Source organism: Astatotilapia calliptera, chromosome 9 (genome assembly GCF_964374335.1).
Source record: "Astatotilapia calliptera chromosome 9, fAstCal68.1, whole genome shotgun sequence".
Taxonomy (NCBI): domain Eukaryota; kingdom Metazoa; phylum Chordata; class Actinopteri; order Cichliformes; family Cichlidae; genus Astatotilapia; species Astatotilapia calliptera.
Genome location: NC_137430.1, coordinates 12,893,326 through 12,921,151, shown reverse-complemented (window position 1 = coordinate 12,921,151; position 27,826 = coordinate 12,893,326). Strand labels below are relative to the sequence as shown.

The following is a 27,826-nucleotide window of genomic DNA, read 5'->3' as shown; positions in this document are numbered from 1 at the left end:
TCAGATCTAATGTGGGGTAAAGAAACATTTTACTGCTTTTATTTCTTAAATTTCTAAACTGAAACACATTTATTATTTTGAACTTGTCTTTCTTAAAGAGCATGTCGTCTTTATAAACTTCCTTACAAACTGCCTAATGTTACAGTAAAACACATTTCACTCATTGTATTCATTAACTTTATAAATTAACCTTTTTCTTATTTTTCCTTCAGTCAACTGACTGACACATCATGTGATTTTACCTTGTTTTAATATTTCAGCTATTTTCAAAGCACACAGCACCACAGATATAAATAATAATAACTAAATCATTATCATTCACTTTTTTGTTGATTTTATTGTTTGTTTGTATTTTGTGATTCCAGATGAAGATGGTGACAGTCAGCATTTTACTGACTGTTCTCTTTGTTTCAGGTGAGCTGATTGTTCTGTTATTCAAAGACATTATTGGATTCATTTGTAATTTAACTTTCACCCACTTTAAAACAACCTGAAACACAGAGCCAGCGCTTTGTGTTGTGATTGAAAATGTAAACAGTTTACAAACAATGAACAGCAGCTTGTTAATAATGAAACTGTATTTACAGGTGCTTTGGCTGATTATCCTCCCTGGATAGCACTCTACATGACTGCCCCAAAGCAGATGGAAGCACTGAGTGGATCTTGTTTGCAAATCCCATGTAACTTCACACCCAAAGACGAACAGAAATTTAACAGCAAAATAAAAATCTTTGCAGTGTGGATTAAAAATAATGGTGACTTTGGCAAAAATCCAAACAATGTGATCTACAACAGTAGTGGAGCAGTTAGCATCTATCCAATGAGTATTACTGGGAACCTGAGTCAGAGAGACTGCACCACTCTGTTTACTAATTTAACCACAAACTACACAAACACATACTTCTTCAGAGTAGAGAGTGAACCATTCAAGGCAACAGCTCAACATGATCCTCTTCAAATAACAGTCAGAGGTAAAGACTGAAGTTTTTAATCCATTTATATCAAAAAATAATACAAACCTTTGTTCTGATACTCTCTTTAATGAATGCAGACATTTACAAAACATTTATAAAAGAACATAATATGAGATAAAGAAGAGAAAATTTATTGTAATTTTTTTAAGAAGATGTTTTTTCAGATTTATTTCATTTCTACGTCAGTTTTAGTTTACTTCAGCAAACTGAGAATGCACAGCAGTTCAAACTGCATGTATGTAATATACTGTTCTTTAGTGTTAACATGTTTGTGATATGAAACCACAGATTCTTCTTGGAGGCCCAATAATACATACCCAGATTTCCTCCAATTTAATGGATTTAGAACATACCTGTCACTCCATCCGTCCTTTTCCTCCTTTCCTTATCAGATATCCAAGGGGGCAGGGATTTATTTCAGCTGTCATCGGGCGAGAGGTGGAGCACATCCTGCACAGGTCACCAGTCTGTTGCATGGAGACAGATAACCATTTCTACTCACACTCACACCTATGGGCAATTTAGAATCATTTACTTAAAGCCAACAAGGTTTGATACAGAATTTTCTTTACGTCTTTGTCCTCGACAGGTCTATGACAGGCCGCTCAGACTGGCTGCTCTGCCAGTTATTGAGCTTTAAGCCACAATATGGGTGGCTGTAGTTCAGGAGGTAGAGCAGGTCGTCTGCTGATTGGAAGGTTGCTGGTTCAACCTTTGGCTCCACCAGTCTGCATGCCAAAAGTCCTTGGGCAAAATTGCTGTCCGATGCATCCATCGTAGTATGAATAGGTGTGAATGTTAGTTTGAAAGCACTTAAAAGCATTGAGAAAGTGCTTGTGTGGCATGTTGTATAAAGCGCTTTATGGTCTGGGAGAGTAGAAAAATGCTACATAAGAATCAGTCCATTTACCAATAGCAACAGCAGACATGTGGAGTGTGTACGCTTTTCTGCCTCTCATAACCCCAGTGATTTTCCTGTGGTTGGAAATCTCACGTGATCTTGTAACATCACAAGTTCAGGCAACTAACCACTCCTATTCAATTGTATCATGTCATCTCAACAAGAATACAATTAACTAGTTTTAAGTTGTTGAATTTCATGCAGATCGTCGATGATTTAATTCAGTTCACCGTGGAAACATAAAAGTATTTTGTTCAAATTTCACTTTGGACTCTTGTAAATGTAACAACAACCCAAATTTCATTTTTTTGCAAACATGCCCAGAGAAAGCAGCTGTGTGTGTGGTTCCTCTTGTAGATATGTTTTTTCTTTTCATTATAGACGAACAATTTGAAATTCTTGGTGCAGAAATGTGTCCATATTAACAAAAAACATCAAATGTCTCACTTTTAACCAGTGATGTTTCAGGTTTAATCAATTTGACTGTCAGTTGTTGTTTATATTGACAAAACTGAGACTCCATAGTAGTTCAAACTGCATGTATGCTTTAGTGTTAATACGTTTGTGATGTGAAACCACAGATTCTCCTTGGAGGCCCAATATTACAATCCCAGGTGATCTGAAGGAGAAGGAGTCTGTCACTATAACCTGCTCAGCTCTCACTCCCTGTCCACACTCCCCTCCTCAACTCACCTGGAATCTCCAACAAGACTCTCACAACAAAATAGAGCAAAACACAGATGGAAGCTTTACAACTAAAATCCAGCAGAACATCACTCTGTCAGACACACATGATGGAAAGAAGATCAGCTGCTCTGCCAGATATCCTGTGAACCAAGAAAACGACACCAAGACAGCAAAGACAGAAGAGACTCTCAGTGTTTCATGTAAGACAATCAGAGTTTGTTGTTGAACTGAATCCTTCAGGACACCATGGTATATGGGATATCACTTTCTCTCTTTTATTTCTCCAGATGCTCCTAAAGACACCTCAGCATCCATCAGTCCATCAGGTTTGGTGTCAGCAGGCAGCTGGGCGAACCTGACCTGCTCCAGCAGAGCCAAACCAGTCAGCAACTTCACCTGGTTCAAGAAGAGCAGAGATGGAGCTGTGAAAGTATCTGAAGGAGAGATTTACAGCTTCAATGTAACAGATGGAGGAGTTTATTACTGTGTGGCCACTAATGATCTGGGTAATCAGACATCAGCAGAGATTGACGTGACTGTTGGAGGTAAATTTAGGTCGAAACCACTAATGTGTTGCATGTTCTTATCCAATTTTTCTTCATCTTATCTACTGTTGTCTTCTCTTTGTTTATTTCTTTTTTTCTAAACAGAGCTATAAAAAATATAAAATGAATCCGTATATGGCTTCTGTTTAACTCTTTAACTGAAATGTTTTTTCTTATTGATCTTGTTTTTCAGGAGAGCAGAATGGTAGCTCCTTCCCAACATGGCTAATTCTTGGAGGAATCCTTGGGTTCATCTTACTCGTCTGCCTGATTATCTTTGTTTGGTAAATATTACATTACAGCAGAAAATATGATCTCTCACCCTCTCCCTCCCTTATCTTTCCTGCTTGGCTTCTATATCCTTGTCTAATCTCGTCTAACTCTAACCCTCAGAGTTTCTCAGTCTTGTTCTCTAAAACCCAAAGAATTGTGGATCTGATCAACTGGTTCCTCAATGGATATTGGCACTCTACTCTAGACGAAAAGCCTGGGCTCAGGAGTAGGGATGGGTACCGGTGTCCGGTGCCATGACATAAACGGTAGTAACCAGACCGAAAAGCTGCGCACATTTCGGTGCTTTATTTCTGTGCTTTTTTTCCCCTGAGATGTCATACACTTTGGATTCTAGCCAATCATTTTACCTTTTCGAGGATAGTAGGCGGGCCCAGGTACGTACGTTCTTTTAGAGCAGAGCTACAGATTAAAAACGCCCAAGGCGAAGCGGTCAGAAGTCTGGCTGTACTTCACAGCAAAAGATGCAAACTCAGCAGCCTGCAACAAGTGCTTTAAGGTGATACTGTGATACTGTGCAAAGGAGGTAACACCTCGAATCTGATGAAACACCTGGTGACGCATAGTGTTTTTTTAAAAGCAGAGAAATGCATCGTATTTGATAGCTTGCTGCAAGACCGAGCACCGTACACATCTACTGCGGGTGTGGTGCCTGTTATCGGACCCGGAGTTAGCAACATCCCCCAAAAACCCGAAGAGTATAGTCCTGGCCCCTAGCCCTGCCAGTGTAGCAGAAATGATGAGGATGATGATGGCAGCAGCAGCCGTTCTTCTCTGGGTCAGTAGCTTAATGTTATTCGTGTGTAATTTACGTTGAGTACGCTGACCACGTTATTACATTAATGCATGTAAGGTGAACTAGCAAACACCGTTGTAGTTACATGCGGCTGACTTCTTGTTTGATGGCAGATACTCCCTTCACCCTGGCCAAAAAGGCTAAAATGACCAAAGAAAAAGTGGAAAACAGTTAAACATGAGAGGTTTTTGGACAAAGTTGGTGTTTTTCCAATGTTTAAGCACTGCTTCCAGCCAAGAGTGATACCATATATGCCCTATAGCTGCAGAGAAGACTAACATTGTTATCTTTTTACAAAAAAAACTGCTAAACACGAGAGGTTTTAGGACAAAGTTTGTGTTTTCCATTGTTTAAGCACAGGTTCGAGCACCGTTTAAGCACCGGCACCGTTTCAAAAGTACCAGTTTTGCACCGGTATCGGATAAAACCTAAAGGATACCCATCCCTACTCAGGAGAGCCCGATTGTTCTTCAGAGTCGTTTGCTGCCGGATACCCGATTGTGTCGCGTGCCTGGTGACACCCGTGATAGAGGACACTGAATGACATCTACCATTCGGAAAGATGATAACAGAGTTCTGGCTGATCAGAGCTGGCTCAGACGTGGCTTATCGAAGAACAAAGAAAGCAGTTACAGCTAGGGATGGGTACCGGTGTCCGGTGCCATGATGGCACCGGTTCTGACATAAACGGTAGTAACCAGACCGAAAAGCAGCGCACATTTCGGTGCTTTATTTCGGTGCTTTTTTTTTCCTGAGCTGTGATACACTTTTGATTCTAGCCAATCATTTTACGTTTCCGAGGATAGTAGGCGGGTCCAGGTACGTACGTTCTTTTAGAGCAGAGTTACAGATTAAAAATGCCCAAGGCAAGCGGTCAAAAGTGGCTGTACTTCACAGCAAAATATGCAAACTTGCTGCGAGACCTCACACCGAGCACATCTACTACGGGTGTGGTGCCTGTTATCAGACTCGGAGTTAGCAACATCCCCAAAAACACGAAGAGGAGAGTCCTGGCCCCTAGCCCTGCCAGTGTAGCAGAAATGATGAGGATGATGATGCAGCAGCAGCCGTTCTTCTCTGCGTGAGTATCTTAATGTTGTTCATGTGTAATTTACGTTGAGTAGGCTAACCACGTTATTATATTAATGCATGTAAGGTGAACTAGCAAACACCGTCGTAGCTACATGCAGCTGTCTTCTTGTTTGATGGCAGATACTCCCTTCACCCTGGCCAAAAAGGCTAAAATGACCAAAGAAAAAGTGGAAAACAGTTAAACATGAGAGGTTTTTGGACAAAGTTTGTGTTTTTTCCATTGTTTAAGCACTGCTTCCAGCCAAGAGTGATACCATATATGCCCCATAGCTGCAGAAAAGGCTAACATTGTTATCTTTTTACAAAAAAACAGCTGAACATGAGAGGTTTTTGGACCAATTTTGTGTTCTCCATTCTTTAAGCACCGGTTTGAGCACCGTTTAAGCACCGGCACCGTTTCAAAAGTACCGGTTTGGCACCGGTATCGGATAAAACCTAAACGATACCCATCCCTAGTTACAGCTATTCAAAACCTGCATTAGGCTGGCCGACATGATTGACGATGTGCAAGCTGTGAGTACTCAGACTGTGTTTATTGAACACCATATGGGAAGATCTTCAAGAAGTTCACGGCTTTGCAATATGGATAAGATCTTGGAGAAGAACAACAGGATCTGAGAGACCTGGTGACCAGTGACAGACATTAGACCAACTGTAAAATTGGAAGCAGTTTCTTCGCACTAACCAAAACAACTACCATCTCCATCTCATGCGGCCCCCCTGGTGCCAGCTGGATGCTCAAGGCAAAAGCTGACGGGAATAACAAAGTTCTTCCTTAGATAACAAGACTATGTTGTGACTCTCTCCCTCCTCCTTCAAGGCTACCTGCGTCGACCGAAGATTGTTGACTTTTTCCCAACCAAGTGAAGGGACACTTTCTCTCGGCTGAACACGGAACAGACACACACACGCACACATATGCATGTACTCTGACACAGACCTACACTTACCCCCCCACCCCCTCCAAATGCCTTCGAAGCTTATGTCTTCTATGTTGTGAGATGTGATGATTTATGTGCTATGTGCTGAGGTGGGCTTTTTTTCTGTTCTCAAACTGATCTCCTCGTTGGAGCTCAGTCTGGGCGGAGTTCTTTTTTCTCCTCGTCTTTCCTCATGTTGTGCATTTTCCATTGTTTTGGTTCCAGGTCGCTGCTCATGTGGCCAGTGCTACCTAGCCTGACCTGTCTTGCCAGTGTGATGTTTGTGTATTGTATGTACGGTCGGCAAGGTATCATCTATCTTAACTGCCCCTTGGGGATAAATAAAGTGTCTCTGACTCTGACTCTGATACTTAAACAGCTCATGAACAAGGTTTACAAGGTTTAGCTATATTTTGATACCAAGATTGTTTACACAGCGTTTGTAATAGCAGAAAGATACTCTATTCATTTTGGCTATTTGATTTTCAAGCAGGAACCCCAGAAACGTGAGTGAAGAGCCAGCAAGTAAATCAGAAGGAGAAGAAGAAAACATCCATTATGGAGAGATCAACTTCTCTGTGCTGAGATATGAAGCATCCACTGACTCAGTGCAGTACAGAGGACAGCAGCAGGATACGGTGTACACACAGGTGAAAGTCAAAAAGCACGAAAACACAGAGTGCGCTCACGGCCAAGAGGAACTCTACACTCAGGTGAAGAAAAAAGTAACATTACATTAACACAGTGTATTAAAGAAACACACACAGAACCTGCACATACAAATGTCATTTTTCCGGTTTAGTGTTGTTCTTAAGTAGTTACTTAAACAAAATCCTGCAGCTTTTTATGTTCAGCTTTAATCTCACACGGCTGTTTTCAGTCGACTTTTTTGTTTAGATTTTTCTTAAATACGTGTAAATAGATGTTGCAGCACTCCAATAAGGAACTACTTTACATGACAGTTGAGACATTTCTGCAGATGACTAGAAACCTCCACTTACAAACTTATTTTAGCTTTCATCGTGCTCATACAGTATTTGCATGTTGTGTGTGCTCTTGAATGATTTATTATTTACATTGTAGACATGTTGAAATGAAAAAGTTTGTCACAGGTAATTTAAATGGCTGCAGGCAAGCTGGCATCAAAACATGTAAATTTGTGTTCAATAAAATATGTTTACTTAATTTAAAGTGTTTTTGTGTGATATTTAATATAATTTGTGCTGAAGGTTTACTCCGTATTTTGTGATGTGAAGTGCTGGATGTCTTTTTCTTATCTAAATAAGTGGGTAAGAAATTTATTTTGTCTTCAAACTCTCCATGTTTCAAATGTTGGACACTGCTAGGTAATTACTTATAACAGTCAAAGAGACCCTGCCTCACCCTATCATGTGACCTATTGAGAACAACTGACGCAAGACTGTCCAGTGCTGGGAGTGAAAACGAGGAGGTTTGGTTGCAGACACACGTAAAGTAATTGGTTGCTGCATATACCTTGGTACACTGAAAGATGAAGGACAAAGATGGAATTTTTGTGGAATGATTTGGTGTGTGTTGTAAAGGAGTGGTGTATCTGCCTTTTGACTAGCAGAGCAATGATTTATGGAAGCTGGGTGTGGTGCCAGTTTTCTGGGTAAAGGATCTGTGGGTTTTATGAATATAACTTACTATAATAACAGTTTATTTACTGATTGAGGGTGGTGATGGTGCTTTTTTGTCTTTGGACATTTCAATGTGGTCACATAGTTTATGCACGAATGTGTTGAGATTTAAACCAACAGCATGGAAAACTTTGATCTGGTTGTAGGTACAGCCTTTTAAGATTTATGACTGTGTCAGAGGTTGTGTGTGGAGGCGAGGAAGAGATGACCCAAACACTGGATTCACGGTGTAGAATGATGATGTTTTACTGGAGCGAGTGAAAGAACAGAGCAGGAACGACAGGACTGACTGACTGAAAGACTGAATGGCTGGCTGAACAACTGACAACATGTGGGAACGACAACATAATATCTACAATGACACGACAAGGAACTGGTGGAAACTGAGGGTTTAAATACACTGGCTACACTGATTTTTGTAATATTGACATTCATATTGTGAGTGGAAATTTTTTTAATGGACATTTTTTGTGTTCAGCAGTGACTCTTTGTTGTCCTTCAGCTTAGCCATGTAGGGCAATCACATCAAAACATCTGGGTGCTGCTCTTGTAAGAGCAGAGTAACTTCTACTATTTTCATCACTTCCTTCAAAATCTGCTTCATGTGATATACATTTCTAATTTTACATTTCTAATTTTACTCGAGTACTGATGCCTAACTTGTTTGCAGAGTATGTACATGTGAACTGAATGTAGTTCCTTCAAAGCTTTGGTGTGATCATTTGCATTGCAATGAAACACATATTGTTTGCTGATCTTAAGTTACAGCTTAGACATTTACTGATGATTAACCCTTTTATGGCCTGGTGCTGTTTGAAATATAATTTCAGTATGTAAAAATTGAGCACTTTGTTAATAAATGTATCTGTCAGGGCTCTGTGTGCGGGCAGGCAGAGATGAGGATCCAAATGCAGGACTCGGAAAACGGAATGTAACTCAAAAACCTCAGCTTTATTGCTGGCAGGAAAACAAACATGAAGTGAGGATGGAACACTGAGACCAAGGACACACAGGCATAATCTGTGGGTACGACACGACACTGGGCATGGGAAAACACAGGGCTTAAATACACAGGGTAGTAATGAGGAAATGGGCCACAGAAGGGAGACACAGCTGGGAGAGATCAGGGCTAACGAGACATGGGGAACAAAGCTGCACACACTAACATAAGACAAAGACTTTCACAATAAAACAGGAAACATGAATCACAACTCAGAGACATGGACTCAACACAGAGACAGAAAATGAAACATGGAACTGAACTATACATGAAACCACCATTCCTAAAACATGGATAATAGAAACATGAAACTAATAATAATAATAATAATAATAATAATAATAATAATAATAATAATCACAACAAGAGAATGAGAAACAATCCAAAACACCAAGATAACTGAAACACAAGGTACCAGAGAAACAAAGAATAATCCATGATGCAAAAGTGAACCAAAACATAAAAAACTGAAAATACTGGGTCCAACGGACCCAGAACCGTGACAGTATCAGACTCTCTCAAATGTGTTTGCTCATAGGGGGTTAAATTATTATTTTGGTTTTTCTCTGTATGTATTAATTTAGGATCTACCTTACAATGTAAAGTATCTTGAGGCGACTGTTTTTTGTGATTTGACACTGTATAAATAAAATTGTAATGACTTAATACTGACTACACTGTAAAAAAATATTCCGTAGAAAAACAGAAAATGTCCTGGTAATTTTCTGCCAGTACATTTTTTGTCTTTTTACGGAGGTTTGACGGACCTTTCTGTAAATGATAAAACGGAAAATTCTGTAGATTTACAGTATACTCTCTGTACTATTTACGGACATTTCCTTCAGCTATAAAACAGAAAATTCCGTTTATTCACAGTATATTTTCTGTATCATTAACTGATATTTTCCGTTAATAGAAAAATTGAAATTTCTGTTTATATTACTATTTCCAAGCACTTCTTTTCACTGTAACTCATTAAATATAGTTCTTTATATCCTTAAACGTACATTTCTATGCAATTACAACCTAGTACACCATGTACTCAAAAATTCATAAATTAAAACTTAAATTAATTTGTGCTTCGTACACAACAACATTGGTACAATTAATGTTAAATATTCTTTTATTCTCCTTAACTCAAACACTATACTAAAATATAATGACAGCATCCATCTTGTCATAAAACTACTAAACAGCTGATACATGAACAAAATAACTCACAAGCTTTCAAATTTGAGCATTTTTATTTCCTTGAAATCAGGTTGCCCTCATGTAAATGTGTTTATTTACATTCATTCAAGTGGCTACCAAGTGTTTTCTTCAAACAGGACACCTGACAAACAAAAAATGTCATATTTAACGACATGTTCACATTTAATAATATCCAGAGTACCTTTGAGTTAGAATCACTGCCTTGTGGTAGTTTTGCCTCAGCCAAATGGTTAAGGTGTGGTTTACATCCATCTCTGTCCACTTATGATACAGTATACACATGTAGTCAGTTATAGCCAAACACCTTTGATTACTGAATTGCATTCACTTCATTAATGAAGTGAATGTAATTCACATTTGTGTGAACATTTGTCTGAGATTAACTCTTTGGGCTCTTTACCTTACAATATAACATACTTGAGTCAAAATTTGTTGACTGTTTAAGTGGTGCCACATGAATACAACTGAACAGATCTAAAGAAGATGTTCCTGAACTTTGGGTTTATTCGAACAGGACTGATGGATAACCACAGGACTTTTCCCCATATGATAACTACAACACATAATAAATTAAGACAGATTACTGTCCCAAACAAAGATAAAAGTGTATTTACGGGACTTGTTTTGTCAGTGAGGAGCAAAGTATAATTAGAAGTGCTTGTTCTGATGAAAAGTTAAACTGTAAACAGCAGCATAGTGAATAAGGATCTGTGTCCACGAATCCTCAGCAGTGACAACACTTAAACATCATAGTTCAAAATCCTTAATGCACACCTTTTTCTCCACGGTGTTCAAATTCTCTAAGCTGGTTAAGTAGAGGAAAAAGTCTGACATATTTCATGACCATTAAATGTTAGACAAGGCTCTGAAAACGAGGTTACAGTTACAAACAAAAACCTCTGCTTGTGCGCACAGACCCTAAATCACAACAAATAAGACAATAGTAAGACAAATTACTACAAAGTCTTCAGAATCAGAATCAGAATCAGAATACTTTATTGATCCCTGGGGGAAATTATTTTTTGTTACAGTGCTCCATTTTAAACCAACATTAAGACAAGACAGACAATACGCTAACTAAGAATAGTACAATATATACATATATATACATACATACATACATACATACATACATACATAAGTCACTTATAAATAAATATTTGGAAAAGAAACATGTGTAGTTGTAGCAGCAAACAGTGTGTTAAGTGGATGTGTTGTACAGGGAGATGGCCACAGGCAGGAATGATTTCCTGTGTCGTTCAGTGGTGCTTTTCGGTAATCTCAGTCTCTCACTGAACGAGCTCCTGTGACTGACCAACATGTCATGGAGTGGGTGGGAGGTGTTATCCAACATTGTCTTTATCTTGGACAGCATCCGCCTCTCCGACACCACCTTGAGGGAGTCCAGCTCCATCCCCACAACATTGCTGGCCTTACGGATCAGTTTATTAAGTCTGTTGGCATCTGCGACCCTCAGCCTGCTCCCCCAGCATGCAACAGCATAGAGGATCGCACTGGCCACCACAGACTCATAGAAAATCCTCAGCATTTTCTGGCAGATGTTGAAGGACCTCAGTCGCCTCAAAAAATAGAGACGACTCTGGCCCTTCCTGTAAAGTGCTGTGGTGTTTTTAGCCCAGTCCAGTTTATTGTCAATGTGTACTCCAAGGTATTTATAGTCCTCCACAATGTCAACACTGACCCCCTGGATTGAAACAGGGGTCAAGTGTTTCCTGGTCTTCCTGAAGTCCACGATCAGTTCCTTGGTCTTTGCCACGTTGAGCTGCAGATGATTCTGCTCACACCACGTGACAAAGGTGTTACGTGTTACCGCTCTTCATATAACAGTGTGACAAAGTCCTGAATGCAGCCTGCATGTTAGTACATCAAGGTCCATCTGAGCTTTAAGTAAAATACACACAGCTTTTCCTTGGATTTTAAGAGTTGCTCAGTTCATACAGGAACTGCAGCAGTCGGAGTTAACGTGTCGCTGTGTTGCTCCTCCGTGTCAGCCATTGAGACTAGTCGCAATTTATTCTGAGGAAAAAAAGAGAAACAACAAGACATTTTTAAAAAGTTTGTATTTTTATAATTTTTTTTTACCTAGAGCATAAACAACATAAACAAAAAAAGGATTAGGGCTGTGCGATATGACGATATATATCAGATTACGATATAAAAATGTCTATCGTTTCATATTATACACTATTCTTTGTTTTGTGGTGTTGCAAAATAAACTGTTTACGGCAATATTTTTTTCATGGTTTTGATGGTCACTGTAGTGGCTATATTAATTTCTTAAAGTTCTCTCCTTCTCTTATACTTAAAATAACCACACTATGGACGGACAAGTGACTGTTTTTACGCGTACTTTCGTTACCAACAATGAGGATAAAACCATCGTGTGGCTCCGCCGTCCGCTTGTTTATTTTCCACATAAACCTTTCACAATAAAGCTCAAGTTTCTGTTGAGACTTTTCAAACTAAACTGAAATGATATACATTATTCTCAAACATAAAATTTCAGAATATGCATCAAACAAATGACCTCAAACAAAAACATCAAGTAACTATAAATGGCGCTTACAGTCACCACGCAGATGAAGGCACAGAGAATACCAGCATGGCCAGCAAGGATGAGGCAGAACCAGAAGGACCAGTCAAAAGAAATCAAGGACCTTATTGTTAAATGAGGGGCTACCTCTGTAGCATGGACATGGTTTGGTTATGAAAAGTCTGACACGCCCCAGAAAACTGTACTATGCAAATTATGCCACAAACTGGTCCCCACCACCACTCGAACACGACAAACCTCTTTAACCACCTACACAAGAATCACATGAAAGAGTTTCGAGAGAGTTTACGAATGAAAAGCAAAAAAGAGTCGTCAGGTGCTCAAAATAATCCTTAGACTCAAACGTTAGAACAGGCTTTTCCTTGCAGCACGCCGTGTAATAAATACTCAGAAAGAAAATGGCGGCCATTTAAACTCATGTCTAAAAATGTATAGTTTCATGCATCGGTCAAAACACTCGACTCCAGGTACACGACACCCAACTGAAAACATTTCACATAAGTCGAGTTGCCCGAGAATCACAGAATTTACAGAAAATGCACTATTTTGTGATATATATCGTTATCAGGAGAGATACGTCTTATATTGGGATATGAGATTTTGGTCATATCACGCAGCCCTACAAAGGATTATAATTCACGTAGAGTTGCATACACATAACACCATTCTGTTGCAACAAAAGCAGTTTATAATTAAAGTAACATACATACCTTGAAAAACTAAATCAACCACAACATTAAACTCACCTTGTGTTTGTAGAGAAGGTGATCAGGGTTTTTCTTCATTTCCTGAGACCAGCTGCTCTGGATCATCACCAGCTTGTATCTTCATCTTTTTTTTCCACTCGGGGAAGTCTTTCCTTTTCTTGGCCATTGCTCTGCACTGGAAAACCAAAGTGTGTGATCAAAGGTGAAATAAGGGATATTTTTCCACTGCAGGACTTAAAGTGCTTCAAGTAGTGTTAGCTGTTGATCCATTTCTCAAATAATCTGTAAGGATCTGGATTTTTAAGAAAGATACAAATATCTCTGCTTATATTTGGCTAAAAGCTTGATATAGACAAGGCATATAGAGCCCCTGCACACCAGCACTGCGCTTACATTATAGTTCAACCTTTGGAATACAAGCGCGCTGATCCACACAGGTATGCACACGGGTGTTCACTGCTCGTAGACCCAAATTACACCTTTCTTGGCTGCTACTTCGAAGCACATCTGTCCTGCGTGCTGCAACAACATTGAATATTTAGTATTTACTGCTGTTTACACTTAGCTAGATTAATGCGATGGTGTTGTGTTTAGTATGTTGCTTTGTTTTTTTTCTGCTTGTTTTCTATTCTTCTCTCAACAGGTGATCCAGGAGATTTTTATTTTTTTTCTCCCCCCCTTTCTCACTGTCCCTCTCCCCTTCTGTTTTTCCTTTCCTTCCTCTTTCTTTCTCCCTTTCCTATCCCTCACTCATGTCTGTCCCGTCTGTAACATCTGAAAATAAAATATAATAAATAATAAAAACAAAGATCGACCAAATGGACCAATACGGCAATGCCACGATGATCCATTTGGCAAAGTAAATCCATTGGGTATCCTTGTTGGTCTTCAGACAACAATTCTGATGGCTAAAGAACCAAATGGGACAGGCAAAAAAAAAAAAAAAAAAAAAAAACCATTATAGTTCAATCAAGAAATAGTTATTATTGATTTATTATTGAATTTTTTTAGTAATAATTTTTAGTATTTAATCACATTAGCACAGTGGGGTGACAAAAATATTCCACATACAAGAAATGCTGCTCAGCATTTCATAAATTACATTTTCAACAAATGTTGGAGTAAAAACACAGTTACAGGGAAAATGTGTCTGTCTGTAAATATTAACTAAACATTTCTATGTGCTACAAAATAGACATACTGTAATTGTAAATGTGCTGAGGTGAAACTATACTTTCAATAATTTTACCACTACAGTCTGTTAACCACCGAAATAATCTATGCTGGTCAGCTAGCTAAAACGCACCAGGGTGAGTTATAACAATGACAAACCCTGGTTTACCCCTAAACTCAAAAAGCTGTGGCTGGAAAAGAGTAAGGCGTTCAGAAGCGGAGACAGGGACTGCTACAGAGAGGCCAAGTACAAGTTCACTAAGGAAGTGGACATTGCCAAACATCAGAACTCTGAGAAGATGCAGCAGCAGATCTCAGAGAATGACTCGGCCTCTGTGTGGAAAGGTTTTAGGAATATTACAAACTACAAGCCTAAAACCCCCCACTCCACTGACGACTTGCTCTTAGCCAACACCCTCAACGACTTCTACTGTCGTTTTGACGAGCCATCAGGCAGCCTTCACACCTCCAACGACCCCAACAATAGAGGCACTTTGGACACTCATTCCCCCACCTCTCCCCCCTCCATAGAGCCATCACCACCTTCAAACTGTTCACCTACAACACCCCCCTCCTCACCCCACACAAAAGAGGATTTCACACCACCTCCTCCGACCACAACTCTTCATATTCATGAAGCAGATGTGAGGAAGCAGTTTAAGAATCTGAATGCTCGGAAAGCTCCCGGCCCAGACGGTGTGTCTCCTGCCACCCTCAGACACTGTGCAAACGAGCTGGCCCCAGTGTTTTCTGGCATCTTCAACTCCTCACTGCAGGCATGTCATGTGCCTGCCTGCTTCAAGTCCTCTACCATAATCCCTGTCCCCAAGAAACCTAGGATCACTGGACTAAATGACTACAGACCCGTGGCTCTGACATCTGTGGTCATGAAGTCATTTGAGCGCCTAGTTCTCTCCCATCTCAAGACCCTCACGGCCCCCCTCCTGGACCCCCTGCAGTTTGCATATAGAGCCAACAGGTCTGTAGATGACGCCATCAACATGGCCCTACACTTCATCCTGCAGCATCTGGACTCCCCAGGAACCTACGCCAGGATCCTGTTTGTGGACTTCAGCTCTGCCTTCAACACCATCCTTCCAGACCATCTCCGAGACAAGCTTTCCCAGATGAACGTGCCTGATCCCATCTGCCGGTGGATCACTGACTTCCTGACGGACAGGAAGCAGCATGTGAGGCTGGGGAAGAATGTCTCGGACTCCCGGACCATCAGCACCGGCTCCCCTCAGGGCTGTGTTCTTTCTCCTCTGCTCTTCTCCCTGTACACCAACTGCTGCACCTCCACCCACCAGTCTGTCAAGCTAATCAAGTTCGCAGATGACACCACCGTCATTGGGCTCATCTCTGACGGGGATGAGTCTGCCTACAGGAGGGAGGTTGAACGTCTGGTGTCCTGGTGCAGCCACAACAACCTGGTGCTGAATGCCCAGAAGACAGTGGAGATTATTGTGGACTTCAGGAAGCACACAGCCCCACTCCCCCCCATCATCCTGACTGACACCCCCATCACCTCTGTGGACTCATTCCGCTTCCTGGGTACCACCATCACCCAGGACCTGAAGTGGGAGCCCACCATCACCTCCGTCATCAAGAAAGCCCAGCAGAGGATGTACTTCCTGAGGCAGCTGAAGAAATTCAACCTGCCAACACGGACGATGATGCAATTCTACACTGCAATCATCGAGTCCATCCTCACCTCCTCCATCACCGTGTGGTACGCTGGAGCCACTATCAGGGACAAACAGAGACTGCAGTGTGTTGTGCGCTCTGCTGAGAAGGTGATTGGCTGCAGACTCCCATCTCTGCAGGACCTGTACACCTCCAGGACACTGCGGCGTGCAGCCCGGATCTCAGCTGACCCTTCTCACCCTGGACACAGTCTGTTTGACCTGCTCCCCTCAGGCAGGAGGCTCCGGTCCATTCGCACCAGAACCTCTCGCCACAAGAACAGTTTCTTCCCCTCTGCTGTTGGACACATGAACAATAACCACATGACTGTCCCCGCCACGAACACATGACCCTACGCTGTGTCACTGCATCATTTCATGTCTGGCACTGATCACCACCTGCACTCATGTATATATCTTTCTACGTAGCACTCTTAATTCTTATTCTCATGTATATATCTCATGTATATCTCATGCACATATCTTTCTTTCTACATAGCACTTTAATTCTTATTGTTTGCACTGAAGCACCGCAGCAAATTCCTAATGTTGTAAACCTCAACATCTGGCAATAAACCCATTCTGATTCTGATTCTGATTCTGATTTAGCAGCCCAAATCAGAGGCTAACTTTAGCATTTGCTAGCGTCAGCCAGGAAGGTCTGAGGCTTAAACTAGGGTTAGTGTAACTTTGCCTGAAACCCTTTAAAGTGTACAGTAGAGCCAACTGTAAAACACAGGTATTGATACAGTACTTATTAGAGTCCTAGAATAATTTCTAGAACCATGAAGTTCTCACTTTCCCAGTTATCCACATCGCTGACTTTCGCTAATTAGCTAGTTAGCAGTCACAGCTGTGTAATACCCAGAGAGACACAGACAGCTAACTATAATATTTATGAAAACTGGTTCAGCCACTGAAGGGCAAAACTGGTGGTATCACAGTAAAAATTATTTTAACATTAACTAAAATAAAGCTTAAGTCATGTTAAACCTAAATAACAATTATTTTAAAAAATGAGTCAGCAAAATATTCCTGACTTGTCTGGAGACAGCCGAAACCAGTTAACAAATAAATTAACAATTCTTTCTAAATAAAAACACGGAGTCTTTTGAAAAACATTATTTTAATAAAACGAAACATGAGTTTTAATACTTACCACAGAAATTTGAAGGCAGTTTCTCCAACTTCAGAATCCAAAATCCAGATGAAGCCTGAAAGAAGCCTAATGGCTGCTCTTGCGCTTACTTTTCCCTCCTTTTCAGGTTCTTTTTCCCACAATGCATTGCAGTAGTTGAGAAATACATAAAAATACCTGTAAATGACTAATACGGAAAATTCCTTCACGTTTATACAGTAGATTGTACTGTATTTTTACGGATTTTTTTTACAGTGTAGAAGCTAAAAGCATATCATTAAGCAAAACACTGCAGGATGGAAAACATAGATATGGTAGATCAAACCAACCACATAATACCACAGTAAATGCTTTGCTGTGACACTGGTTAGTACTGAAGCTGATGTACACACAAAGATTGAAATTTTTCTCTTCAGCTTTAACACTGGAAGTTTGATTTTATAAATGCAGCCAGCTGGGCAGTGCAGCCTATCAAAGTTAGAATAGGGGGAGATAGCGTGAGACAGAGGCTGTGAATCTGTCACAGAGCAACTGAATTTCTTGTTCGTATGTTCTTAATTTATAAGAACATATTTTACTTTGCATGCAAGAAAACTGCACTTTCCTAAACAGCGTGTACTCTGTCTGTACCTGCTGTTTAGTTGTCCTTAAATTTCTAAGGTTAAACTTACAAGCTTTGAGTGAGTGACAGAAAAAACAAATATTTAAGGGTGAAGATTTAGACTGTCACAGTGACTTCCTCTTTTGCTGAACATAATCAGGAAGGACAAGACTGACTCTACTTTTACGTTGTTTTAGTCTTCTGGGTGTTTCATTACTACTTTTTTCTGACATTGGGAGCATCTAGTTTATATGTTTTATTGTAATTCTCTTTCATTTTATTCTGCAATCTCAAGAAAACACTACGCAATAGAGGAACCAAAGTATTTCTTTCTCAAATGGCTATGTGTAGAGCTACAATTTCATAATAAATTAGATGCAGGTCTTCCATTGTTCGTGCAATTTTTGAAAGATCTGCCGTAATTCTTTAGTCATAAACCAGTGCATGCGTGGGTTCTTGGCTTCCTGGCCGATCAATCAAATTGAATAAGTAAGAAGTAGGCTTCACCAGAGCTGCACTGTGAGTGTCACAAGTGTTCTTTGTAGTGTTTATGAAAAGAGTATTTTAGGCTTTAATTGTCACTAAATCTATAAAATACTCCAATAACCTGTTTTTGTTTTTTCTTTGTGAAGAACTTTGGGTCTTTTATGGATACGTGTGAATTGAAACTTTATAAAATTTACAACTGTACTGTACACATAGATCACACTGAAGAATACATGTTCTTAGTTTCAGACTGAGTTGTTCTTTGATGTCACTAGAAGAGATGTTATTAAGTTCAAAGACCAGCCAAGGCCCAGCTAAGGGCCCATCACAGATCTGCTGTCCATTTTAAGTCACTGTATCTGTACTATAATAGCAGAACCAATGACATGCATGACGTGTAACACATGTGAGACGTGTGATTGAGCAGAAGACCAGTTTCCACCCTGACTGTAAAGCACCTGTTAGCTCAGCGATCTTCCATTAACAACTACTATTAAAGCTGGATATCAACAGGCCACAAGACAAGCAGAACAGCACTGAATGAGCAAATCCTGGTAAACGTCAAAGGTCATCACTCCAGTGAACACGTCTCCATTGCATTGAGTCCAGTGCTGGTGTGCTTTATGCCACTGTAGTCTATGCTTTGCATTGTGCTTGGTGATGAACCCATGAAGCTCCTTGAACATGGAAACCAATTCCATGAAGAACTCTACATCAGGTGTGTCAAACTCATTTTACCTCACAGGCCACATATGGCCCACTTTGATCTTAAGTAGACTGGACCACTTAAACGATCATTACGACAGCAAGCCAGTACGTGTATTCACTGAGATCTGATTTTGGGAATAAACTAATTCAGATGAACAATTTGTAATATTTGTACCATAATGTTTTATTAAATAATCTACTAGATGGACTGATTAGGGTTTTGCATTTTGACCAGTAAAATTAGAAAGTATTTGTCATTTAGTGTATCTATACATGTATCTATATCTATAGATACATGTTAGTTCATTAGATGGGGGGATTTAATAGTTTATATTTATCATGTATCATAATAATTAATATTTCCCAAATCCAAATTTACATTTGTGGCCTCATTACAACATGGCTAAATTAAAAATGGCTTAACATTTATTGAGCTCAGATATAAAATAAGATTTTTCCACAACTAAACTTATGTGCCAGAAATCAAATGCCTGGTGTTGCTGCTCAACAACCAAATTGTAGTGTTACTGTGCTCTTTCCCACACTTTGTGATTAATTTTAGTGCTGATGCAGTCACTGCAGATTTGCTAAAAGATACATGTAAATGTAAGTAGCCTACTTGTAGAAAAGCAGAACTGAAGAGTTTTTGTCAGAGGCATCGAGTGACGCCTCCAGCAGCTTTGTGATAAACTGACTTTATTGCACTTTCTTAAACAAGTTCTCTTTCTGTACTTCCTTCTTTCCAACATCAGCTGGGCGACACGGTCCACTGTAATTCTTCTAAAACTGCAAAACAATAATTCTACACTTGGGATTGTTTGGTAAGGAAACATTTTATTGCTTTTATTCAATAACTTTTTACTTTTCTTTCATTGCACTGACAGGCACATGTAAAGTAATCTTACTTACTGATGTTCAAGTTTTATATGAACTGCTTTGTGTTACATTTTTTATATTTCACCATGTTTCAAAGCAAAATCCTACAAGAAAATAAAAACAAGATCTGTATAAATGAAGAAGGAACATTTTTATGATAAAACAGCTTTAAAAATATTAAGTACAGTGTTAGAGCTCCGTACATGAAATTGTCTTTTTTTAATCCAGGCAGTAGAGTAGTCTGTGTGTGAACATGGAGACAGTCAGCATGTTACTGATTGTCCTGTTTGTTTCAGGTGAGTATTTCAGTATTTCAAAGTCATTATTGGAGTTATTTTACAACGTAAACTTCATTTACTAACAGAGTGAACATAGACCTACTTTTTGTACTGACTTTAAATTAAAATGTTTTTGTACAAAATGTTAACACCTAAGGAACAAAAAACTTTGGTGGCACTTTCAAGCATTACACTAGACAGTTTTTGAAACTCTGATTATGAAGATTTCCATCTTACATCCAAACAGCAGATGGTGGTGGAAATGTTCCTACCATCTCTGGAATATCAGCTAAATGTTTAATTTAAAATGGAAATATGCAAAAAAAAATTTCACGCTAACTAAAGTGTAGCAAATAGTTTAATCAGAGATGAGAGTTTTGTTTGGGAGTAGAAAAACATGTAGTTATTTTGTTTAATACTGATATGTGAATGGATTAATCATTAAATTGTATTTACAGGTGCTTTGGCTGGTTATTCCTATAAAGCAGACCTTTTCATAACTGCACCAAAGCAGCTGGAAGCACTGAGTGGATCTTGTTTGCAAATCCCATGTAGGTTCAGACCCAAAGAAGAACAGAAATTTAACAGCAAAAGTGAAATTTTTGGAGTGTGGATTAAAAATAATCCCGAATTTGCCAACGAGGCAAACAATGTGCTCTTCAACAGTAGTGGAGCAGTTAGCATCTATCCAATGAGTATTACTGGAAACCTGAGTCAGGGAGACTGCACCACTCTGTTTACTAATTTAACCACCACATACACAAACAAATACTTCTTCAGAGTAGAGAGTGAAACATTCAAGGCAACAGCAGCTTGTGATCCTCTTCAAATAACAGTCACAGGTAATAGTATGTTTGTTTGTTTATTTTTTGTTTATGTATCACATTAACATTAAACTAACATTTAGTACTGACTATCTAGTCTTTGATCTATTTTTTGAATATAATCAATATCACGTGAGCAAATCTTGTATTAAAGTTGTAATGATTGTCCCAGCATGACACTCAGAAAATTGTTTCTTATTATAACGTCTGCTCCACTTTTATGTTCAAGACTTGATTACATTTATAAATCAAAGTATGAATTTAGAACAGGTTTTGAAAGCATTAGGTTTGCAGATTTTAATCAGTGGTGCAAAGAGCAGTGTGATTTTATGTGAAACCACAGATTCTCCTTGGAGGCCCAATATTACAATCTCAGGTGATCTGAAGGAGAAGGAGTCTGTCACTATAACCTGCTCAGCTCTCACTCCCTGTCCACACTCCCCTCCTCAACTCACCTGGAATCTCCAACAAGACTCTCACAACAAAATAGAGGAAAACACAGATGGAAGCTTTACAACTAAAATCCAGCAGAACATCACTCTGTCAGACACACATGATGGAAAGAAGATCAGCTGCTCTGCCAGATATCCTGTGAACCAAGGAAAAGACACCAAGACAGCAGAGACAGAAGAGACTCTCAGTGTTTCATGTAAGACAATCAGAGTTTGTTGTTGAAGACACACGTGTCAAACTGCAGTCCCGAAGGGCTGGTGTCCTGAAACCTTTCCACGTATCCCTGATGCAACACACCTGAATCAAATTAGTAGGTCATTTGCAAGACTATGTGGAACTTGACTGCATGCTGAGGTGGCGATTCAGCCATTTGTTTCATGTTACAGCAGCACATGAGTGAATGAACATGGTGCAATAAAATTACTTTTAGAAGTACATTTTTCCAAGCACTGACATTTACTTAAATTTACTTGAGTTGGGTTGGGATTGCCACCTCAGCATTCAGTCAAGTCTTGCTAATGACCTACTAATTTTATTCAGGTGTCTAGCAGCAGGGACACGTGTGAAAGTTTGAGGAGACCAACATGATTTATGGGATAATTCTTTCCATTTTTGTTTCTCCAGATGCTCCTCAAGACACCTCAGCATCCATCAGTCCATCAGGTTTGATGTCAGCAGGCAGCTGGGTGAAGCTGACCTGCTCCAGCAGAGCCAAACCTCCAGTCAGCAACTTCACCTGGTTCAAGAAGAGCAGAGATGGAGCTGTGAAAGTATCTGAAGGAGAGATTTACAGCTTCAATGTAACAGATGGAGGAGTTTATTACTGTGTGGCCACTAATGATCTGGGTAATCAGACATCAGCAGAGATTAACATGACTGTTGGAGGTAAAATTACTCAGCACTAAGTTTCATAAGCTGTTTTTTTAATAATTTTTTGACGTATTCATTAAAATTGAGTTGAGAAGGAAGTACATTTAGCTTGATGAAGTTCAAATCTTGTACTTTATCCTATAATGTGTGGTTGTTCATGCGTTAGACTTGAAAATATTTATTCACCTTAAATTGTCTTACTTATTATTATTATTATTATTATTATTATTATTATTATTATTATTATTATTATTATTGTTATTATTTCTTTAGGTAATGTTGTCTTCTCTTTGTTTATTTATTTTTGTTTTCCCTTATTTTGTTTTTGTTTTTCTTTCTTAACAGAGCTGTTAAGAACCGATGACTTGCTTTTCTCCTCTTTTGTCATGGCTCTGAGTCATTTTGATTTTATTGTGATTTGTGATTTCTTTGTGTTGTCATGTTTTAGTTTTCTATTTTTTAGCTTTGAGGTTATTGGGGTTTTGTGACTTTTGCATTTTTAAGACAGGTTACGATTTAGTGTTACAGTCATCCTAAAGTTTAGTTGACTCTGTGTCTGAAATTTTCGTGTTTGCCTGTGTTATGCTTTCTTGTGTTAGGCTCCTTTTGCGTTTCCATCATCCCTGCATCCTGTGAAAATTTGTCTTCCCGTTCATGTATGTTTCTCTCTCTTGTAGGTGTTCCCCTTTGGGTCTCTCTTTCCTGTTCCCACATACTCCTCATATTTCATGTCTCCCCTGTCTCCTGCATCATATTTCTTCTCCCCAGCCCATCTTGTCTCTCTCTCCCTCAGTGTCACTCACTCCCTTCCTCTCTCTCTCTCTCTCTCTCTCTCTCTCTCTCTCTCTCTCTCTCAGACACACACACTCCTTGTGTCTTGTCTTTCTTAATTGTTTCCATGTTTCCCTCTTTCCCCAGTCTGTCTCGTTCCCCTGTGTGTTCCTTCCTCCTGGCCCGGTGTCTGGCCACGTGTTTTAAGTCTGCACCTTAGTGTTTCCTGTTTTACTTTGACAGGGTCGTGTTCCCTGTTTGTTTCCTTTTCCCTCATCACCCTCTTTTGTTTTTATGTTGTAAGTTGTCACTCATTCTTGTCTTTCCTTGTCTCTCCAGGTTTCATAGTTTTCTAGGTTCCTTGTAGTTTTCCAGTTTAGGTTACTTTTGTGTTCTAGTTTTCTCTTTAGTTTGTGTTCTTGTGTTAAGCCTAAATAAACGTCTCACCCTTGGTTAAATTTAAGTTTGTTTCCACACCTCGTTTTGTCTATATTTGGGTTCCCATCAAAAGCAACACAGTCTATAGGCACAGACCTTGGCGCCCTTTTCTTCTTGACTGGATGCTTTTACTTATTTCTCAGTTACATTGCTACACTGAAATTTAAAGAGGATGTGAAAAAACTTTAGCAATGGCTGTCTTTCTGTGTCTAGATTATTATACAATGTTTGACTCACATGGTGTTTCATATTTATCTTGTACCAGGAGAGCAGAATGATCACTTCACACTGGGACTAGTTCTTGGAGGAATCACTGGGACCATCTTACTAATTTTCTTGACAATATTTCTTTGGCAAGTATCACACATGACAGTAGGAAACATGATATTTTGTCACTCATATTTTAGCTGCACAATAAAATGTGTTTTTTCCCCCACCAAGCTTAGATTTACTCATACATATATTTAGTATAAAAATATTTTATTTTATTGCCTCTTATGTCCAGGTGCTTAAAGTCAATGCGTCAAACTATACAACACACTCAGGTAAGAAGATACTAAATTTGTTCAATCACTTTACCTGCCTGTTTCCATGAATATTTACTTCTGTATTTCTATAACAGCCACAGTCACATGATTTCAAATTTCTAAAAACATGATTAAGAATGGACTCAACAGGTCTACATCACAGATTTTCTTATTTGTTTTTTTAAATAGATTCAACCTCATGAAGAGCAGGTTGTTGAAGGGCCAGCAAATAACACAGAAAAAGAGGAAGAAAACATCCATTATGGAGAGGTCAGCTTCTCTAAGCTGGGATATGAAGCATCCTCTGACTCAATGCAGGACAGAGGGCAGCAGCAGGGTACGGTGTACGCACAGGTGAAAGTCAACAAGCCAGAAAACAGCTTAACACAGAGAGTTAATGGCCAAGAGGAACTCTACGCTGAGGTGAAGAAAAAATGAGAAGTATCTGTTTACAGTCTATGAAGAATAAAATATAAATGTGGAGCATTTACATGAAAATATGTCGTTGTGACTGCCAACAGTTCCTTTTCCAACTTACCAAGAATTTCTTTAATAGGTCATCTGGCTTTTCCTTTAAGTAGACACAGACAGCTTTTAGAATGCAAACATCAATGCTAGTATTCTGGTGGAGAAAAGAACTCAATGTGATTTTTAACTCTCTCCTTCACTTGCTCCAACTTTCTGAATGAAGTGGGATGTCAGCTCCATGAGCATGTTGAATATCTGTCTTTAGTTTTGATGTCACTATCTTGTGGCAGCAAGTTGCATTTAAAAAAAAACCAAAACGTAATATAATTAGTAAGTTGTAATTATTCTGCAGAAACATGCTGTCGATGAGTGTTAAACAGACTATGCAACTATTGAAGGTGAACAGATTTTAAACACTGTATAATCTCTTAAATGTCCACCATCATATTCTACAAATCCTATTTGTGTGGTGGCTTTTTTGTAAGTAATACATATCTCTTAATAAATACAACAATAAAAAGGTGACTTCTATGGGTTTTTTAAACAATCTTTTGAATGAATAAAACAAATTAAAGTGTTCTGTCCTGAAGTTTTGAATTGTCCAGCCTGAATTCTCCTTCAAAGTTTGTCATAACCCAAACAGGTGTACTGTAGGGTAATTGTCAGTGTGCAGACCCTTTTACCTACCTACTATCCAGGTAGAGCTCTCCACTGTAGTATGGTGGAGATTTGCGTCTGGTAATCTGGTGAGTAGTCATGAAAGAGCGATAAAAGGTGAGACAAGGTAGTTTGCTATTAAAGTGTACAAAACACAGTGGTGGCCTGCACTAACTGTAGTTAGCTGAGAATCTGGCAAAGAGTGGTTGAGTGTGGTGGCCTTTAAAGTCCACAGCTTAATTACCCACAGGTGAGAGCAATGAGCAGGAACACAGTGGCTCCTCCGAGAGGTTGAACTGCCGGCTCAAGAGATACACACTGGCACTCACCCAGACCATGACAGAAAGAATATCAGCTGCTCTATCAGATATTCTGTGAACCAAGGAAAAGTCAGCAAGACAGCAGAAACAGAAGAGACTCTCAGTCTTTAAAGCAGTTGTTTTTTGATGTGAGGCACAGAGCGACGTCGTAAGCCCTACAATAAATTGGGGTTTTCACCCTCAGGATGCCAACATCCTGGCACCTCCAGCAATATCTCCTCAGATCTGTTGCATTGCTGCCAAAATAACATGGCATGCAGGTGAGGTTAGACAATGGTGTTGGTGGTGGTAATGCTGAGGCAGGAGCAAAGTCCAGCATCTCCTTGGCAAGCTGCTCCCGAAACATTTTTTGTGTCATTGGCTCCTTACCTTGCCTCTTGCATAACTCCATATGCAAAAGAAAACTATTAACAACAGCAATGTCTAAGAAATGATAAAACAAAGTTTTATACCATTTCATAGTTATATGAAGGACAGTGTAATAACCAATCAGAGCATCGGACAAATCAACACCACCCATGTTCTTGTTGTAGTCTACAACACAATCTGGAACAGGTACAGCCTTTGTTGTCCAACCTGCAGCCTCCTTCACTTTTTGCTTCACAGTCTTCCCGCTGAAGGCCTTGTGCACTGTGGAGCACATTGTGACCTCTCGAGTGTCAGTCCACTTCACAAACACCAGTTCGCCTTTCCTTATCCAGCGCACATCTCCCCTCTCAGCCTTCTTAGGAAAGTAATTTTTGCGCGTGCGCGGAAAGCCTGTCTGTTTTTTTCTAATAGTGCCAAAACAGCCATTTTTTTTCTTTATATAGGTCACTGAAGAGTGTAGGGCTTGTGTAAAAATTGTCCACATACAAAATGTAGCCCTGCCCAAGCAATGACAGATGTAAAAGATCCATAACAGCTGAGTAGCTAAGCCCATATGTTGTGCTGACCTCACTCTTACTGGTGTAGCCAGTGTCTGAATCAGCCAAGACAAACAGTTTATATCCCCACTTTGTGGGTTTGTCCTTCATAAACTGTTTCATTGATATCCTACCCTTATATGCCACCATTCTCTCATCGATGCAAATGTTTTTATATGGCTGGAAAAGGGCTTTGCAGGCAGTCACAATCTGGTTGTAGAGTGGCTTTATTTTGGAAAGCCGGTCGTACTCTGGGGTGTTTCTTTTATTTTAATTGTCCTCGTCATCTTTTGGGCTGCTAAGGTGCAATGACCACAAGATGGCTTCAAAATGGTTTCTTGACATAGTGTCACGAGGGAAGTGAAAGTTATAAGGCCAAGTTATAAGGCCATTTTTTTCTCCAATAGTCAGCTCTGTGGTGTACACTTACAAGGCCTGTGTAAAGAAGAATTGCCAAGAAGATGTAAACTTGCTTCACCGTGAGAGCAGTCCATGGAAACTTGCTGCCAGCCCTCCTTTTCTTTGCAGCATTGGCATTTGTGTTCTCAATAATTGTTCTGACAACGTTCTCACAAAAGAATAGCTGGAACAGCGACAGAGGAGACCATGCTGTTGTGGTGTTAAATGTAGGGCCTGGGTCCCTTGCTGGCTTAAACCTGAAGGGGTTAGGATTTCTGTCCTCCTCATTCCTGTCTTTCCACAGTTCTCCCACCCCAGGAGACCCATTTTCCTTGAACTTTGGTTTAGCCTTTCCAGTTTTCACCTTTTTGGCCTGCTTGGGTGTGAGAGCTGCTGCATGTCGCCATGTAGAGGATGAGGGCCGTCGGGGCTCATAGTCTTCATCCTCAATAAAAAAATAAAATAAAATAAAATCAATGAGAAGGTTTTAAAAAATGTGTGTGCATATAATAAATACAATTATAACATATAATAACTCAAAGCATGCTTAGTCATCCAGGTATGGTTGTGTTTTCAATGGGAGAAAGTTTCATCATTTATCCAAGTGACTTTGTCAGTCTCAGATCACAAACAGCACCACCAACAGTGGGATGTGGTCAGTTTCATTGGCATTGTTGACTCCATACCGTCAATATGCAAAGCTGAGACTGAGGAAGTCATCTAGATGAGTGCTGAAATTTTATAACAAAAAGAACGCAACGACGAGCAGAGAAAGAAACAGACACTAAATATGAGAAGGGAACAGGGCAAAGAGGAAACCCCGGGAAACACAGCGGATGCTAATCACACAGGCGAGACGGTAGTGATGGGATTTCCGGCTCTTTTTAG

The 27,826-nt window shown here is 39.6% G+C and overlaps 1 protein-coding gene and 2 long non-coding RNA genes across 3 annotated transcripts; 1 reads left to right on the top strand and 2 right to left on the bottom strand.

The window, feature by feature from the left end:
* The first annotated feature begins 314 nt into the window (after positions 1 to 314).
* Positions 315 to 25,178, top strand: LOC113018435 (vascular cell adhesion protein 1-like). Its single transcript, XM_080306422.1, has 9 exons — positions 315 to 414; positions 588 to 971; positions 2,457 to 2,762; positions 2,850 to 3,107; positions 21,474 to 21,779; positions 22,208 to 22,468; positions 23,928 to 24,015; positions 24,168 to 24,207; positions 24,379 to 25,178. The coding sequence occupies exons 1-9, from the start codon at positions 366 to 368 to the stop codon at positions 24,625 to 24,627; spliced, it is 1,941 nt and encodes a 646-aa protein (XP_080162548.1). The 5' UTR covers positions 315 to 365; the 3' UTR covers positions 24,628 to 25,178.
* LOC145431080 (uncharacterized) lies at positions 12,047 to 17,519 on the bottom strand. Its single transcript, XR_013911436.1, has 3 exons — positions 17,379 to 17,519; positions 13,401 to 13,536; positions 12,047 to 12,116 (listed from the first exon to the last, which is right to left on the bottom strand). It is a non-coding gene; the product is annotated as an uncharacterized LOC145431080 (long non-coding RNA).
* Positions 24,469 to 25,495, bottom strand: LOC113018437 (uncharacterized). The gene is made up of 3 exons (XR_003271793.2): positions 25,345 to 25,495; positions 24,728 to 24,811; positions 24,469 to 24,607 (listed from the first exon to the last, which is right to left on the bottom strand). It is a non-coding gene; the product is annotated as an uncharacterized LOC113018437 (long non-coding RNA).
* Positions 25,496 to 27,826: the final 2,331 nt, after the last annotated feature.